Source organism: Lutra lutra, chromosome 2, assembly GCF_902655055.1.
Source record: "Lutra lutra chromosome 2, mLutLut1.2, whole genome shotgun sequence".
Classification (NCBI taxonomy): Eukaryota; Metazoa; Chordata; class Mammalia; order Carnivora; family Mustelidae; genus Lutra; species Lutra lutra.
This window is the reverse complement of record NC_062279.1, coordinates 139,401,965-139,421,272: the sequence shown is the minus strand read 5'-3', so window position 1 is coordinate 139,421,272 and position 19,308 is coordinate 139,401,965. Positions and strand designations below refer to the sequence as shown.

General features: G+C 35.7%; 1 protein-coding gene across 1 annotated transcript in view; it reads left to right on the top strand.

Moving 5' to 3' along the window:
* INPP4B (inositol polyphosphate-4-phosphatase type II B) overlaps window positions 1-19,308 on the top strand; it is an 832,665-nt gene that overhangs the window by 686,242 nt on the left and 127,115 nt on the right. The window contains 1 exon segment of the mRNA XM_047718523.1: window positions 10,879-11,056. Coding sequence (XP_047574479.1) covers window positions 10,879-11,056 — 178 coding nt within the window.

The window sequence follows — 19,308 nt, the reverse complement described above, 5'->3', positions numbered from 1 at the left end:
TTTCCAGCATATTTTTAAATTTCTCTATTAGCTTAGATATTTAATATCGATTGGTCTCAAAGACAGCAAACAATAGAAAAGAAAGTCATCTATAAGTAAATTCTCAGAAAATAAAAAACACTGTGTTTTCCAGAGCTTTAAAATAGTAAAAGTACTAACTTGAAAAGAAAAGAAAAAGGTTTGTATGGGACTATGTCATGGAAGAATCACACAACTGGCTTAACTGTAGCATAAGAAAAAAACTGTTATTGCAAAATCTTTGTTAGATGGGACTTTGCCTGAACAATTCAGTATCTTTTCCCTGGTCAGGAGGTCTGTGCTAGTAAGTAGTTATTGCAGTGGTTCTATCAGGAGAAAGATGGCTTAGCCTCCAGTGGTATCAGCACAGATACAAAAAAAGAGACTGGTTACAGAGATACTTGGGAGGGGTTGGCAGTTGTTTAGATTTTGTGTGTTTGTTTGGAGTGGGAGGTAAAAATCTAGAGAAATCAAGGAAGACTCCCAAGTTTCTGTGCAGCACACACATGTATGGTGATGACATTCACTGTCCTTGGCTCAAAAATTCCAGGAGTGTAAAGAATCTGGAAATGAGAGAGAGAGAGAGAGAGGAAAGTGGGGGATGGGAGAGGAGAGGGGAGAGGAAAGAGGGTGGTGGGAAGATGAGGGGAGGGAAGGGGAGAGAGAAAAAGAGAAGAGAGAGAAAGAATATAAGTGTGGGCAGGACAAGAGCCAAATCTGAAGGGTATTTGTTTGCTATATCAAGTCCTGGCAGCTCATCCAGTAGACTATAGGGAGTCACTGACAGGTTTTTGTCTGAGGATTAACAGGATTAGATTTGTATTTTGAACCACATGAAAAGCATGAAGAAGAGCAAAGGATTAAGCCATTATAATACTAATGGAGAGAGGAAATGGGTGATTGTGGAGTTAGAGATTTTAAGAAAACTTTTATAGAATTTAAATCTAACTGAATGAAAATTTAGGGAGGCTAGGCAGGGTTGAGGAACTCTTAGTACTCTGGTTTATACAACTGGGTAAATGCACAGGTTGCTGCGAAAGAGAGTACAGGAAATAACCCATTTATTCCCATTGCTTAGTTAATAAAGTCAGTTGTATATATTCAATATGAAAATAAGTGTTGGGAAACAAGAAAATAATTTTGTTGAGTCTGTGCTTTTTTTCCAATTAAAGAGCCTCTTAAATGTTAGAACCAATAAGGAATCTCAGAGATCACAAATTCCCCTATTTACTTTATTATTGATGAGAATACTGAGATCAAAGATTAAATCACCCATACAGATAATGATAGAACCAGACCAGAAAATTAGATTTCTGTCCCCACTCTCAGATTCTTCTTCCATACTTTTTCACCCTGATGCAATCAGTAGATATTTAACACAAAATATAGGCTCTTAATAAATGAACAATTTTAGTTCTAACTACTAATAGATGACCTTTCCAGAACTGATTTTGCTGCCCACCAGATAGAAATTTAAGGGGGAAAAAAAAAAAAAGTTGGTCCATTCAACTCTTTATGGGCTTTTATGAGAACATAATTTTAAGAGATAATCACTTCGGGGCGCCTGGGTGGCTCAGTGGGTTAAGCCGCTGCCTTCGGCTCAGGTCATGATCTCAGGGTCCTGGGATCGAGTCCCGCATCGGGCTCTCTGCTCAGCAGGGAGCCTGCTTCCCTTCCTCTCTCTCTGCCTGCCTCTCTGCCTAATTGTGATCTCTGTCTGTCAAATAAATAAATAAAATCTTTAAAAAAAAAAAAGATAATCACTTCACCTGTATAATTACAAAAAATACATTACTTGATATGGTGATTAGCACTATTTTAAACTGCCTGAAATTGTTTTATATAATAGTCAGTAAAAATAATTGTAAACATTGGTTCTCTATATATAGCCTGCCCAATACACTTCAGGAAAACCACTTAGGAATTAAAATAATAAAAGGAAAAAGTAAACTTTTCAAAGATGATCATAGATTCTACTTATAATAGTAAGATATTAGAAACATCTTGAATGAATGAATAAGCACTCTTTGCATCACTAGAGCAGAGCACTATGTAGTCATTTCAATTAGTGTATGGATTCTGAAGTATGTAGACATGTATATTAAAACTGTACCCAGGGGCATCTGGGTGGCTCAGTTGGTTAAGCAACTGCCTTCCGTTCAGGTCATGATCCTAGAGTCCCAGGATCTAGTCCCACATTGGGCTCCCTGCTCGGTGGGGGGTCTACTTCTCCCACTCACCTCTCCCCTCTCATGCTCTCTCCTCTCATTTTATCTCTCAAATAAATAAATAAAATCTTTAAAAAACAAAACAAAACAAACAAAAAAACTGTACCTGCAAGAAAACATGAAATTATATATACAAAGACATCAATCTAAACATGGGTGAATGTTTTGGAAAGGATAGTAAATTTATGTAGAGTGATGCAGATAGATGCAGACAGGGCTCTAGTTCTTTTAAGATACTTTTGTTTTCTATCTCCCTTCCGTTTTTTTTTTTTTTTTTTAAGATTTCATTTATTTATTTGAGAGACAGAGAGAGAGAAAGAGCTTAAGACAGAGATCACAAAGGCAGAGGGATGTATGGATAGAGGGAGAAGCAGACCTCCCCAATGAGCAGGGAGCCCAATGTGGGACTTGATCCCAGGATGCTGGGATGATGACCTGAGCGGAAGGCAGACGCTTAATCAACTGAGCCACCCAGGCGCCTTCTCTTCTTTTTTATTTTGTTGTACAATAAGAGAAATGTCTTTGTAAAATCCTCTTTCTACTTCTCCTTCTGGCAAATATGGAGAACTAGATGACATGAAAAAAATTCTCCAACTACAAAATACATAGAAAGTTAGAAGCCATATGACATCCTTTGTCACAATGCCATGTGACATTGCTTCTAAATGAATGTCTGACCTCACAAGAATATAAGAGTCATAGTACTGAGGATTGTTAGTAAAAAGCTCTGAAACTATGGCTACTCAAATGATACTTAAATTTGCAAAGTCTTGTGAGAAGATGAGTGAGGTTAAAAAAAAAAAAAGTTATTTGTTCCCTGTTTCTTCCTCTCTGCTACCAGCCCTGGCTTGTGGCATTTAGAGGACAAGCATCATCACACTCATCCACCAGAAAGACCTCTGGCCTTTTGCTTTCCTCAGTGTATTCACCAAGTAGCAGTCATTAAATATTTGTTGAAAGTAATCAATAAATTGCTTTCTCACAATAATGAGATGATTTTCAAATTCATTCTTTAGTCTAATCTGTGTTATAAAATAGACTCGTACATCTTCTCTAATGAGCTTTAATTAGATGAGAATGTCTTCAATGCTTTTTTATTTTAATATTTATAGGCTGTACCTACCATTATATTACTAAATAAAAGATGTTTCCTGTTTTAGTTATTGTATTTTAATTTTTCCAAATTTAAAGTAGGCCAAATCATGTTCATGAGGTGGTAAAACATAATTAAGAGTTCAAACTGTGTGATAATGAAGACCTGGGGATAAATGTTGGTTTTAACCATCCATGTTAGTTGTTTGATCCAGGAGAAGTTACTTAACCTACCCAAGTTCCAACTTCCATATCTGTATGATGGAATAGTATTTGTTCCTCAAAGTTTTGTCAAGATTAAATAAAAATAATTCTACAAGCATTTAGCATAATTCTAGTCCTATAATGTAGACTCTGTGATTATTGACTATTAAAATGAGAGAAAGAAAGAGATTGGATTATTAGTATAAATTCCACAGTACAAATTTGCTTTATTAGAACTCCACATGAAAATATCTTTAGGTTTAATGGGGAAAAAATGAAATGGCTCTTAAATATATTTTCTGCCTTCCTGACTTCTTATCCTAGACTCATAATCACCAACACTATAATACCATATTCTGTAAACACTTGCTTACTTTTGCCCCGATTTATGAAGGTATAATTGACAAATAAAAATTATATATATAAAACATATAACATATATATAATATGCAACTGTTATGTGTTATATTTTTGAATTATCACCACAAATTATTTAATCTACCCATCATCTCACATGGTCATTATTTTCTTATCTTCATCTTCATCTTTGCCTTCTTTTATTCTTTTTTGTGGTGAGAACACTTGAGATCTGCCTTCTTAACATATTTCAAATATACAATACAGTATTGTTAACTATAGTCATAGTGCTGTACATTAGATCTCCAGAACTTATACACCTTGTGCCACCAAAGCTTTGTATCCTTTGACTAATGTCTCCCTATCTTCCCCTCCCTGCTTCCCTGGCAACCACCATTCAACTCTCTGCTTATGTACTGTAATTTGCATACCCTGGGACTGACCTGTTTTAAGGTCAGTGATATGATTGGTGATATGATAAGGTCAGATATATGATTCAGTGATTTTTAGTAAATTTATAGAGTTATGCAATCATCATCACATTCCAACGTTTAGAACATTTTTATCACCCCAAAAAGACCCCTCATGATCATTTACAGTCAAAGAAATTTTTACTTTGACAGTGTATTTGGGAATGGTTTCTATTCTTGTACTTAATCTTACTGTGTATTAGGCATGCGAATGGATACAGTCCAGGATGGAATTGAAAAGTTTTTGAGATGAGAGGGGATCAGAGGACATGATTTGGATATTACTCCATGACACCTTTGCAGAGGAGTGAGCATGAAAATACCAGAAGCCATACTAGGCAGAAATAGAAGTGACCAGACCCTTGAAAGCTAGCAAAGGAATTAGGACAAGTGATTTCAGGAATAAATGGAAATAGGCCATAGAAGGAAGTGAAATCATATGGGACTTTGTTTATTTAAAGGTCATATAAAAGTGCCTGAAAATTCTTGAAAGGGCAAAAATAGAGCTAAGGAAATATTGTATATAGAAAAGAGGTCTTAATGGTTAAGAAATTGCCGATAAGAACTTCAAACTGAAGGGGCGCCTAGGTGGCTCAGTCCTTAAGCATCTGCCTTCTGCTCAGGTCATGATCCCAGGGTCCTGGGATTCCTGCTCAATGGGGAGTCTGCTTCTCTGTCTGCCACTCTGCCTATTTGTGCTCTCTCTCTGTCAAATAAATAAATAAAATCTTAAAAAAAAAAAAAAGGAAAAAGAACTTCAAACTGAAAAGTGGGATAGTAGAAGCCACTGTAATTGAGAAAATAGGCTGATTTTCCTTGAGGGTAAGTTGAGCTGAAATGAATTTTAGGACGTTTTCCCTCTTAATTAGCATTACCTGTCACAAAGCTAATAAATGGCAGAATCAAGTATGTTATTCAAAACATTGACTCTAAAATTTCTATGAAACCAATATTTGTTTTAAAAAGAGTTGATTCAGGGGCGCTTAGGTGGCTCAGTTGGTTAAGCAACTGCCTTCAGCTCAGGTCATGATCCTGGAGTCCTGGGATCGAGTCCCACATCGGACTCCCTGCTTGGCGGGGAGTCTGCTTCTCCCGCTGATCTCTCTCCTCTCATGCTCTCTCTCTCTCTCTCAAATAAATAAAATCATTAAAAAAATAAAAAATAAAAAGAGTTGATTCAAAGATAAACATTAATTTAAGCTTCGATCATATAATTAATGTAATTATGTAAGTGAAATCCATACGAGGTAAAAAAAACAAATACCGTTTTCCTCTTAGTTCTTTTATCTAAACTATACTTCTAGCAAAAAATAGGAAAGATGCATGAGGGAAAACAGAGAAGTATGTTTTTATCTTCTACAATTTCTTGAAGCACGTTGTTAAACCCTGTGAAGCCAAAAGGGTATATTCAATTGCACTAAGGTGTAAATTTTCATTTATTATCCACATAGTTTTCTTCTCAGTTAGAACTGAGAGAATGTCTATCCCTCCCTCAGGATTCAAGAGATCGTTTTTTCACAAGTAGTGCTTGAGTTGGGAAAAAATAAGTGGAAATAGTCCTTAGGTTTTTCTCTGGAGATAAAGTTCTGCTACAGAAGCAGAGGCACATTATTCTTTATCATTTTTTTCTATATTCCTTAACCCTAATCCTCTTCTGCCTGTGCCCCCTCCCTGATCTTTTCCTTCACTTTCCCCTCCTTATCTCTTCCTCATTTCTAATCTATGTTCTTCCATGACTCTAGTTACCAACATAATGGCTTGGTTGGGCAAATGGGTTAAGGGTGGAGGTGGTGGTGGCATGGGGGAGGAAAGACGCAGATAAGTGGCAGAGCAAGTCCCAGGATCTGGGTGTGGGCAGCGAGCTAAGGGAGAATTGCTTTATTTTGCTCTCCTCGCTTGCCCCCTGCCTCCTTCAACCCTAAGTGTAAGTCAAGGATTTCGGTGTCTTAGAGTAAGAAACAGAGATGGGAAGACCAGTTTGTGAGGTAGAAGATGATGGCTTGCACCAGGCTTGTTGCAATGAGTGTGGAAATAAATGGTTGAAATCTGCTTATGTTTTGAAAGAACAGAAAGAATTTTCTAGGGGGAAATAATGGGTAAAGGTAAAAGAGGAAGAAAAGAGAAATATGCCACATCAAACGGACTTGCCATTAACTGAGATGGGAACATGTATATAAGGAGCTGTTGTTGAGGACGGGGAGCAGATGCGGACTTCAGTTTGGGACATGATAAATGGGAGCTGTGAAGAGGAGAGCTTTTGTTTTTAATTAGAGTTCGGGGAATAGGTCTAGGCTAGAGATGTGGATTTGGGAATCATCACAACTGAAGTATTTAAACCAGAAGATTAAATGGAATTACTTAAGAAGGGCATGGAGACTAAAAAAAGGAAGTGCCCCCAAGGAGTGAGCTTTGGAGGGGGCCAACACTAGAGGATGGGGAGATAAGGAGGACCAGCAAAAAGCAAATGAGGTGGAATAAACACAGAAGAACATACAGCCATTGGTTTAGTTGTATTCTGGTTAGCAATTAGAGTCTATGAATATGAATGTTATTTCACTATGTGCTTTATTTTTCTTTACAACTTCAGAATATGACATCCCTGGTAACAACACGTACATGCCCCTGTGAGTTACGGGTGTGTATGTGATGTGCATATTTTCTAATTAAACTGATAGATAATTAAATAGATATATATTTAAGTATGTATATATACATATATATATATATACACACACTTTAATTCACTGTTTCATCAATAGAAAAATAGTATGAAATTAATTTCAATTTTCATTGTCCAAGATTTGCTATATTTACATCTTATAAAATATTTTTTGTCCAAGCAAATACTTTGTCTTTCTTCTGGTTTTGTCTGATTGATAGTTAGTTCAAGTGTTTGGATTTAGTTTAAATTTCAGACCACTATAAAATAGAGTTTAGCTATATTCTTTTTATCTCAATAATTAAATTATACTCATAACTTTCCATTTAAAAAGCTATAACTGTTAAAATATATGACATGTTTAAAGAGTAAGGCACTGAATAGGTAAAGGAAATTTATGCACACTTAAAATTATTTTGTGGGTGGTGATAATTTTTTTTCCATACCATACTATTTCATCCTGGACATCAACATTGGCTTTTACTGTGGAAAATGAATCTTTCTACCTCACTAGGTAAGATGCTCATCATTAAATAACCTAATGGGGTGAACCAGAGCCTGCTATGTTATTTAGCTCCAATGGAGACTGACTTAGGAGCAGGGGGCAGGAGTTCTGGGAGCATCCCACAATGAAGACTGGGGAAGGAGAGGAAGAGGAAGGAACTATGCTGGGAGGGAAGAGAGGAAAGGATGATGAAAATAGTGAGGGGAGGCAGCACTGGTAAAGAGAGGGAAGCAAAACAACATGAGCTAGATACAAAGATACAAAGCTAGCCTTGTAAAGGGTATCATGGAAATGAGAATAACTAAGGAACAAGGAACTTGAAACTTAGAACGAGAAAAAGGACCTTTATCAGAGGCATGGCGTAGCAAGACCAAGGGTTTAGAGGGGATTCACAAACAAAGCAAGGGCAGCAGGTGTCTCTAAACGTGCTCAGCTGTGCCTCTGCATCATCTGCATTTCCTGAGCTGGTTGTTACAGTGCTACAATCCACTGAAGCAGAATCTTTCAGTGTTGCCAGGTAATCTGCATTTTTCAAACAAACACCCAGGCTCTCTCCTCATCCCCAAGTGAATCGTATGCCTGCTAAAATTTGAGGATCACTGAACTATTAATTAGAACATGTAGAAATAAAGAACATGTAAGAAATAAATCTTGAAAATGTGTGTAGTAGACTCGAATGGAGAGGAGAGGCTAAAGAAATGTGCAGAGTAAGAAATACGTAGGAAAAAATAATGAAAGTAGGCATACCTGGCTGGCTCAGTCTGTTGAGCATCTGACTTTTGGCTTCTATCAGGTCATAATCTCAGGGTCCTAGGATGGGGGCATCAAGTCTCATGTGGGGCTCCGTGCTCCTGTCTGCTTGGAATTCTTACCTCCTCCTCTCCCTCCCCCCTGCCCCTCCTCCCCTGCTCTCATGCCTTGACATGCGCTCTCTCTCAAATAAATAAAATCTTTAAACATAATAATAATGATGAAAGTAGGTAAAATTCAGGAATAAAGTAACAATGAACTGCCAGGGAAGTATGAGATGAGTAAAGAAGGAAGGCAATGGTGCCAGGAGTCAAAAGAATGCGTGGGATTGAATTATGAGAGGGCACGCATGACATCCTCAAAGAGGACAGTTATGGGACGAGAAAGCTAGAAGACCACACATGGCCTGCAGAACTCTGCTTTCCAAGAGCTAAGCTGTGGGAGGCCTGTAGGTACCCAGAAGTTGACAGCAGAAAGTAAATTATGACAAGAAGAGCAGATTAGTGGAAAGGGACCACCAAGCAGCTACCACATGTTCTTTCTCTATTGAGTCTCTAGAGCCTTTCTCTGCTGTTAGAGGTACTGGGTATCAAACATCATCCCCACCCCCATGACCCACTAATATCTTTAGATAATCCCTTTCTTTGCAAAAATAACACGGAGTTGTTTGCTTTCTTAATCCATTGTGGTGGATTGAACGTTGTATCTGGTCTGAGTACAGATGAGTAAGGGGTACATCAAAGGTGGTGATTTTTGTTAGAGGCCTTAGCACACTCCTGAGCAAGATCAGATGAACCAGAAAAAGTTATAGGTGATTGGCAGGGATGACTGTTTTCTTTCTCTTCCTCACCACTGTTCTTCATTCATTTGCTTTAATTTGCATTGAAATACATACAATAGTGGTACCTGGGTGGCTCAGTGGGTTGAGTGTCTGCCTTTGGCTCAGGTCATGATCTCAGGGTCCTGATCGAGCCCCACATGGGGCTCTCTGCTTGGCGGAGAGCCTGCTTCCCCCTCTCTCTCTGCCTGCCTCTCTGCCTACTTGTGATCTCTCTCTGTCAAATAAATAAAATATTAAAAAAATACATACAATAAGTAGTTATGGTGTGTTTTATTTTTCAGCTCCCACTTCTGAAATGTAGAAGTCTGTAAGGACAGAATTAAGAGCAAATTCTAAGTGTCACACACTGCTGAAGTGTTTCTTAGCCTTCACAAACCTGTATCCCTCATCAGCTTGTGGACTATCTTCTGAATAGTCCAAGCGACGAAGGATTTTTCTTTCAATCACCGCTATAAATAAAACAATAGGAACAGTCATTATATGTTTACAAAAAGGAGTGTTGTCTTACCGAGGAAACTGATACTTTCCCATCAAAGTCATTAGTGTGAATGGAAGGGAAGGAAGAGTGCTCCCTACTTGTTAATTTTTCTTATTGGATTCTAATATTTCTAAATAAGAAATGGAATTATGGGAATTTTAATAATTTAACTGGTAAGTGTAGAGAAAATACTCAATAAGTACTCAACACAGAGTGCAAGATACATGAAAAATGCTTTGACAGTGGATGCAAAGGGATGTAGGCAAGTGCTACGCCAGGCCAGCCAAGGGAACTTCCCTCTTCTTTCACTTTGGCTGGTGTTTTGCTGGTTTATTCCTTTCCCTGCCGAAATGCTTCCTTTGTCTTTCCTTATCAAAAGATTCCTTCATTCCATGGAATCCTTACCCCTGTAGTATGCTTGACCAATACTTAGATGATGACTATAAAAGTCAGTAATTCTTTATTTAGTAATCACTTTTAGATTTTTCTTTACAAGTGAAATGAGAAACCACTAGGAACAAATTGGGTAATGATAAAATAGCCTAGTGAATTTTTTATGCTATCAATATTCTTGTTCTAGCCAATAAAATTCTCCTTATGCCCATTAATATATTTTGGCATTAATATATTTTCCTGGCATTAATATATTTTCTCCCCATTTCCCAGCTATTAAAATTTACTCACTCTGCCCTATCTATCATGGGGGAAAATATAGGTAGTACTTACTGAATGCTTGCTCTGTGTTAGGCACTTTTGTAGGCATTTCACATGAATTATGACCAAGCTTATCCACCTCTTAGAATTCTTGTATATTTATTCATAATTTCCTGTGGAGGAAAGTGAAGCCTGCCTAAGGTCACCGTGCTAGTAGGTGGCAGAGCCAGGATTTACATTAAAATTAGCCTGAATATAAAAGCTCATACTTTCACTCCATATTAATGTGACTTCAAATTTATTAGTAATGAACAATAATTTGTTTTGAATACTAATACCTGACATACGTAATTATAAAGAATCTTCCTTGTAGTTGAGCAAAACTTGATTTATTTCACTTTTAAAATCTTTGAAAAACAATCTTGGTCTTAAAAAATATCTTGGTCATTTTGTTTAAAAAAAACCTCTTAGGACATCATGAAAACCTCTTAGAATAGTTCTTATCTGTTCAAAAGGAAATCATGCTATTTGGAGTTCTGTTTCTCATTTGCCATCTGGTACTAAGGGCTGCAAATGCTTTCTGCTTTTTTTGTGTAACTTGCCTTTATCTTTGTTGTTCCAGTACTGGATACCAGTTTATTTACTATTCGCCTGAAAACACAGCCAAAGCAAAAGAAGTTCTCAGCAACATCAATCAGCTCCAACCTCTGATAGCAACCCATGCAGACCTACTGCTTAATTCTGCAAGCCAGCATTCTCCAGACAGCTTGAAGAATTCTTTAAAGATGCTTTCAGAAAAAGTAAGATCCGAATCACCGCTAACAGTGGGGCAAGTGAAATACCCAAATCCCCATGGGTGTTGCTTTCTGCATACAATGCCTTTCATAGCATCTGGAAATGTAAAATAGACCAGGTTAAAACATAAGCTTCAAAGTATTGCCACAGGGTCAAAATGAATAGGCCTCATTCTCTTCTCAAATCTTACGAAGCATTATTATTATTATTTTTTTAAAGTAGGAAATGAAACCTATTATTGACTGAGGTATATTTCCTCTTTTTCTTGACATCTTTCATTCTCTTTGGTTCATGGTCTTATTAAATGAGTTAAATTAGATTTTGAAAATTTCTTTGTTTTCTTCTGGTGACCAACTAATTTTTATGCATATGAGGCTATATGTGTGAATAGGAGTGTCACTTCATTTGAAAGCACAACTTTGATGTGGATTCTTATCAGTAGCATGGGGTGATTCCTCTGCCATGGTTTGCTTTCTACAACATTATCTACTGGGAGGTTTTTAAAATTTCCAAAATATTAGCTATTGTTTGAAATATAATGGGACCTAAGCCTTAATTTTTTCAAGGATGACTTGCACCTGTACATGCAAAGAGGTAAGATAGTCTGGCATGGGTGGTAAATACTGAACATCAACTTTCATATCTAATTAAGGCAGCTGAACGATTCAGAGAGATCTAAGATGGAAAAGAGAAATTTGCAGCATGATTTTAAATACAAAACCAGGTGTCCTGGAGTCCAATTCCAATACACTTACCTTAACCTTCGCATTCTGAGGACATCTTGCAGTTTATTATGAGATAGTTCCAATAAATACGACCTTGAAGAAACTGAGCAAAAAAAAAAAAAAGTTATCATTTAAGAATAAAATAACTGGGGGCGCCTGGGTGGCTCAGTGGGTTAAGCCGCTGCCTTCGGCTCTGGTCATGATCTCAGGGTCCTGGGATCGAGCCTCGCATCGGGCTCTCTGCTCAGCAGGGAGCCTGCTTCCTCCTCTCTCTCTACCTGCCTCTCTGCCTGCTTGTGATCTCTCTCTGTCAAATAAATAAATAAAATCTTTAAAAAAAAAAAAAAGAATAAAATAACTGTAGTTTGTCATGTCTCTAAAGAACAGATTCGTAAAAACTTGGGTATTATATATGTGTATATTTTTGATCCATATATGTTAATTTATAATATTAATACCTGGCACTTATTGAACATTTTAAAGTATACATTATCATAAATTTTTCTTATAGAAAAAAATAATATCTATTTTCATTAAAAATTAGCTCATATCTATTCAACAAGGTCCACTGAATTGTCTCATAAATTAAAAAGTGAAAAATGACAATCTAAGTCTTCTAGTTCAAAAGGCAGCATTCTTTCCATGACTTAACAGGTACTTCCATCATGAAAAGGAAAGAAAAAAATTGACCCACATTTCACAGATACCCTACTTTGTCAAATATTGTGCTTTATGGCTTACATTGTTTCATTTAATCTTCCAAATTGTGGGTACATATTATCTCCTTCTCACAAAGGACAATGGTTGAAGCTCAGAGCCATTAAAAAAAGATGTGTGAAATCATGCAGCTAGAGTCAAACCTGGGGTTCAAACAAAACCAGGGTTCAAACCCAGGTCTGGTTGACTCTGGAATGGAAAATATTTCTGGTATCCTCTGTGTAATATATGTGCTTTGACATTTCCTTTTTAAAAATATTTTAACATCTTTTTGTTAGACATACTCTTCAGTAATACTTCAGTATCCTAATTGTCAATAAATATGTCTTATAGTCAATAAATATGTTATGGCTAGAAAAAAGTGGGGAAAAGAGGAGAGTGTTGTATATAGTAAAATGACATAATCTCAGTCTCGTTGATTGCTTTTTTGGACTTGTAGATGATGTGAGGTTTTTCTGGGTTCACCTAAGCAGAAAATCTTAGCAAATAGGACATAACTGCAGTGATTACAGAGCAATATTTATATTCTTCCTGTGCATTGGGCAGGGGTTTGTCATTTCATACACCATTTACTACTTGTTGCAATGATTGGGATGGGGGATGGGACAGGGTGTGTATTTTTCCTTTAATTCAACATTGCTCTAACTTTCTCCTCTCTGTTTTTCTACTAAATAGACACACTTCATCTACTAATAAATCTGTCAATCCTTGAAATCAGGGGGAATTTTTTTAGGTTGAGTTTGCAAGTCATGCATTATCTTAAGAACTCATACCTGGAATTTCAAAGAATTATTGAAGTTAACAGAGTTTTGCATAATCTATCAAGATGGCTAATAATTTATGGTTTAAAATAACGTATGATCCATGAACTTAGCATAAAATGTGAATATTCTTAGTGGCATCTTAAATTTTATTATAATTTAATATTAGAAAGATGTAGCTTAAAATATTTTCGATTTTTGTTGTTGTTGTTTTAAGATTTTATTTCTAAGTAATCTCTATACCCAATGTGGGGCTCAAACTTAACCACCACAAGATCAAGAGTTGCATCTCTGCTGACTGAGCCGGCCAGGCTCCCCTAAGACATTTTGTGTTTGAGATTGGGGTCTTTCACACTGTGGGTTAGAGCATAAAAATCCTTTTTTTGTTGAGAAGCCTCTTGTTTCTTTTAGAGTCTGAACTGTTATGTTTACAAAATAAGTACTTGGTTGTTTTCTTTGGAATTCATTCATGTAGCATATTCAATACATAAAAAGGATTATCTATGGTCATACTTATCAAGGAAACTCCATAGTCAAATATGGGAAAGTTCTCTGTATTGGGCTGGGGAGGTTGGGGAAGGCTAAGGGCAGCCCATGGATAGTGTAGAGGAGGGATTCAATTATTTTGTAATGAGATGGCATCTCTCCTCTTAGGTAACAGGTTGCCTCTGGAGAGGATAGCAAAGAACACGTTATCAGATCAATATATACACAGAGTCTGGGGTGGAAAGCAAAGGACAACAGAGACAATCGCATATTCAGAGAATCTCAGAGCAGCAATATTCGTAGATCTAAAGTTAATTCATGTCATCTCTGCTGTTACTGATAACCAAGCCATAAGACTAAGGCTCCCCAGCAAAATTCCATCCCTCTGAACAACTACTGGTAGAAACAAACAAACGAACGAATACAATTTATGAAAAGTAAAAATACTGAGTTCGTATTAATTATCAGGTGCGGTTTCTGACACTAGGTGCACAAAATGGCATAAGACACAGGTCTGTTCCTTGTCTTCCCAAGAGATTCAAGGTTCTTGATGACAATGGTTATTTATGATTCTAATGATGATGACAATAATAGCTAGCATTACACTTTAATAACTGTTAAGTGAGATATTATAACTTTCCACAAGTCCACAAAGTGGACACTATTATTTTCAACACTTAATCTTTTTAATCCTATGAAGTAAGTATTGTTAATATCCTTATTTTATACAGTAAGGGGAAACTGAGGTACAGAAATATATATAATGCACTCAAAATCACACCTTGTGAGTCTAGCTCCAGATACTGTGAGCTTAACTGCTATACAATATGGTGAAATGTTCCATGAGTTCCATGATGGACACTTGCGTATGCAGTGAAGGAAACAAGTAAGGATGTGGGGGTGGGAGTGGGGAAGACAAAACTGAAAGTCCATGAGAATAAAAATGTTTTATAATTTTTTCATGTCCTAATGAGCACAAACTCAATTAAATTGTTCTAATTTTTAAATTATTAGTATATCTTCTGATAAATGACTGTGTTTGTTTATTGCATATTAATCCATGAAAATAATAAAGAAATTATTTAATCTTTTAGGGTCATAACAAAAGACAGGCTCTAAGTTTATATGAATAGCTTGAAAAGAGAAGACAAAGGATAGGCCAAATTTTTAACATAAGACCTGAAAGTTTAATAATAGGATGTGATAAAAATATATTTTCCTTTCTGCTAGACTGAAAGTATGCAGTACTATGGAAAAGAAAAGGGAGAAAAAAGTAATGTGATGAAATTCAAACTGAAAAATTAAGGTCCTAAGTATAGACCAGTGTATGGGTATTTATCTCTAATAGCTTAGATATATATGTGACATTAGTGCTTTTTTTTTCATAATTTTTTTATTTTTCCTTTTTCTCATTTTATTTTATTTATTTTTCAGTGTTCCAAAGTTCATTGTTTATGCACCACACCCAGTGCTCCATGCAATAGGTGCCCACCATAATACCCACCACCAGGCTCACCCACCTCCCCTCCAAAACCCTAATTTGTTTCTCAGAGTCCACAGTCTCTTATGGTTTGTCTCCCCCTCCAATTTCCCCCACCTCACTTCTCCTCTCCATCTCCCAGTGTCCTCCGTGTTATTCCTTATGCTCCACAAGTAAGTGAAACCATGTAACATTAGCTTTAAAGCCCATCACATTCTTTATTTCACAGAAATTGATAAATCCTGTTTAGAAAATCATTATTATTATTGCTCACTAAAAAACAGTATCCAGCACTTAATTATGTTTGGTATTGGACTAGAGGCTATATGACAAATACTACATAGAAATGGCTCTTAACTTCTACCACCTAAAATTTTAAAAAATGGGTTGTGTCACATTATGACAATTGCTAAATGGTAACAATAACAGGATTTTTTTACAATGTTAGAGGCTAAGCTCACATTATGTTTAACAAAATCTCACAACTTCTGATTTCTAGTATCCTTTAACCTTAACATGATATGCTGAAACATCCTACTGTATTCAAAACAAAGAAAACAAAACATTTTACTCTAACATTTAACTCAGGGTTTTCTTAAGAAATATGCTGGGTTTTTTGGTTTTTTGTTTTGTTTTGTTTTTTTAATGACAATGCCAGGAAGCCAGTATACTAAGAAGTTGAAGATACACATAATATATTGATTTTGTTGATCATTTAGGTACTGAGAAGGAATTCTTAGTTTTGTTTACTTCAAACACTCCTAGATCTATCTCAGTTCCAAACTAAACAGAAGAACTTAATGAGTAGAGGTTCTTTTGTTTGTTTTATTTAGAGTTGGTGAAAGTATATATAAAGGAATATAAAAATAAATAAATGAAATGAAATTTTGTGAAAGTATTTCTATTCTTTTTATATTCCTCTTTAAATGGTAAACATTTAATTGGTGAAATAAGCATATACTAAGCAAAAATGAACCAGGAAAATATGAGCCATAACCAGAAGAAAGATCAAGCAACTGAAAGAGACCCCAAATGACAGAAATAATGAAATTAGCAGATAAGGACATTACAACAGCAATTATAAATATGGTCCATATATTTAGGGAAGCTGAGAGGCACATAAACAGTGAGGAAAAAATGGAAATCTAAAAAAGAAAAACATAGAGATGAGAGAATTATGAAATATAATGTCTAAATAAAACTATATAGTAGGTGGGCTTAGCAGATTGGTCACTTGAGAAGAATAGTGAACTTGCAAACATAGTATTAGAAACCATTTAAATGAAGTATATAGAGAAAAAGACATAAAAACATAAATAGAACAAAAATGACTTATAGAACAATACCAAGAAGTCTCATATGCATGGAACTGGAGTCCTGGAAGAAGCAGAGAGGAAAACGGAAAAATATTTGCTGAAGTGATGACGAAAATCTTCAAAATTCAATGAAACAGTAAAACTATAGATCCAACAAGCTCAATGTACTCCATGTAGAATAAACATGAAAAATGAAGGTATATCACCATTAAATTATTGAGAAACAAAGATAAACTGAAAATTGAGAAAAAGAAAAAGAGATATGTAACAGAATTACTCACATGCTTCTTATTAGATACTATGTAAGTCAGAAGACAATACAGTAATATCTTCAAAGTATTCACACACACACACACACACACACATATTCTATATCAAAAGAAGATATCTTTCAAAAATAAAGAGGAAATAAAGACCATTGTAGACAAAAACTGAGAGATTTCATAGAAAACTTTCACTACTACAAATTTTAAAGTAGTCTTCAGGCAGAAGGAAGTGATAACATGTAAAAAATAGATCTACACAAAAGAATAAGGAGTGCCAGAAATGGTAAATATCTGGACAGTTATAAAAATTTTCAAACTTAAATTTACTTAAACATATTTACTCTTTAAAATAAAAGTAATACCCAAGGGTGCTGGGTGGCTCAGTCAGTTATGCGTCCAACTCTTGATTTCAGCTCAGGTCATTATCTCAGGGTCCTGAGATTGAGCCCGGTGAGGGCCCAAAGCTCACATGGAGTCTGCTTGAGATTCTCTCTCTCTCCCCCTCTCTCTGCCCCTCCTCCCCACTCAGGTTCTCCCTCTCTCTCTCTCAAAAAAGAAAAAAAAATTAGAAAAAAATAAATGAAAGTAATACCCAATGTATTATGTGGCTTGTAACTTATTAGTGTAAGTATAGATATAGTGGAATGGAATAGAGAATCTAGAAATACATCCACACATATATATTTCAATAACTTTAGACAAAATTGCAAAAAATATTCACTGGGAAAATGACATTTTTTAACATAAAACTCAAAAACAATTGGAAATCCTTAGGCAAAAACAAACAAACAAAAAACCTTTCCTTATCTTTACCTCACACATCTATAAAAATTAATTTAAAATGGATCATAGATCTCAATATACAAGCTAAGAGAAAGAAGCAAACAAACAAATGTCTAGATGACAACATAGGAGAAAATTTCTGTTATCTTGGGTTAGGCATATATTTCTTATACCAATAGAAAAAAAAAATGCTTTCAAGGTAGTTGTTTAAGATTCTTTAGGATCCACTTACTATATTTTAAAGGAGCCTGGAATGAGGAGTCAAGAAAGGAAACTGAAAAGAAAGAGGAGCATGGAGCATAAATAGAAGAGTGCGCTTCACAGTTTACAATGAACTACCACGAGGGTTTCACAAATAGCCATTGTAATTTTGTGCAAACTAGGGAAAAGTGATTATGTGATTTAGCCAAGGTCAAATGAATAATTCGTATGATCTGCCCAGATGTCAGGTAACTCTCCTGAAGGTTCAATGTTCTTTTCTTTGGGGAATGTTGAACACATATTAATGTACTAATTCCCATGTATAGCACTATTGTCCTATGAAATAATTAAAGCTTATCAAACCAGAAGTGCCTAGATGGCTCAGTTGTTGAGCAACTGACTCTTGGTTTTGGCTCAACCCATGACCTCACTGGTCCTGGGATCAAGCAGTGTAGGGCTTCCCCACTCACTGGGGAGTCTGCTTGCGAGATTCTTTCCTTCTGCCCCTATCCCTTCAATTAAGTGAATAAGTCTCTAAAAAATGAAAATAACCAGACTTATTGTGGTAATAATTTTGCAGTGTATCTAAATGTTGAATCCTTATACTGTACACATGAAACTGATAATACTGTATGTCAATTATACCTCAATAATAAAAAAGAAATCAAATGGTATCAGAGAGGGACCAATGTAGCTGATGAAAACAGATGAAGCTAACTGGGTGCAGAACAATAGGGAGTGGTAGGGTCAGGAAAAAAAATAAACAGGATTCTTTTTTGCCATATACATGGCTACTGTAATAATAATCAACCGTTTATGTCATGGGCTACTTCTGTATTGCAGGTGGGATTAGGCATCACTTTGAATTTTTTCAGTTGAAAAAGAAGATTCTAAATAGAGCGATACTTTGCGTAATTTGTTGAGATCTCTAGTTAAAAAGGGTGGTTTTAAATAAACATATTCTTAGCTATTCCTCTGCCATTGATATTTAGGAACCTAGGAAATTCACCCCCAGAAGAGGTAATTTTACTGGTTTTACACTTACAAATAATTCTGTATGTTACTTTGAAGAATACTTGTATAAAAATATGAATTGGAAAAATGTCAGTAAGGCAAGAAAACATTTCATTTTTAAGATAACATTTCTCTCTTTTAATATCAAACAAAATGATCTACCTTAGGTTCAGAGATTATGCTTTTTTTTTAACTATATTATTAAACTATTTTAAATAAATTGTTTTTCCTACCCTTAGGATAACATTTGGACAGCCCTTTTTCTTTCCTTTAATGCAGTGTGAGCTGAGTCAGAAAAGGAAAACGTTTTCAATACTTTGAGCCAATGGGCAACTCAGAGACACAGTCACATCTTTCTTAGGATTTTAACTTCCCTAATATCATCTCAGTTGCAAGAAAAGCAACATTCAATGTATGGGAATCAAGTGACTACATTAATCTCTTCAAGCTAATTTATTTTGACTGCAAAGCATCAGGGTCTACATTGGTCTACATTTACTAAGTACTG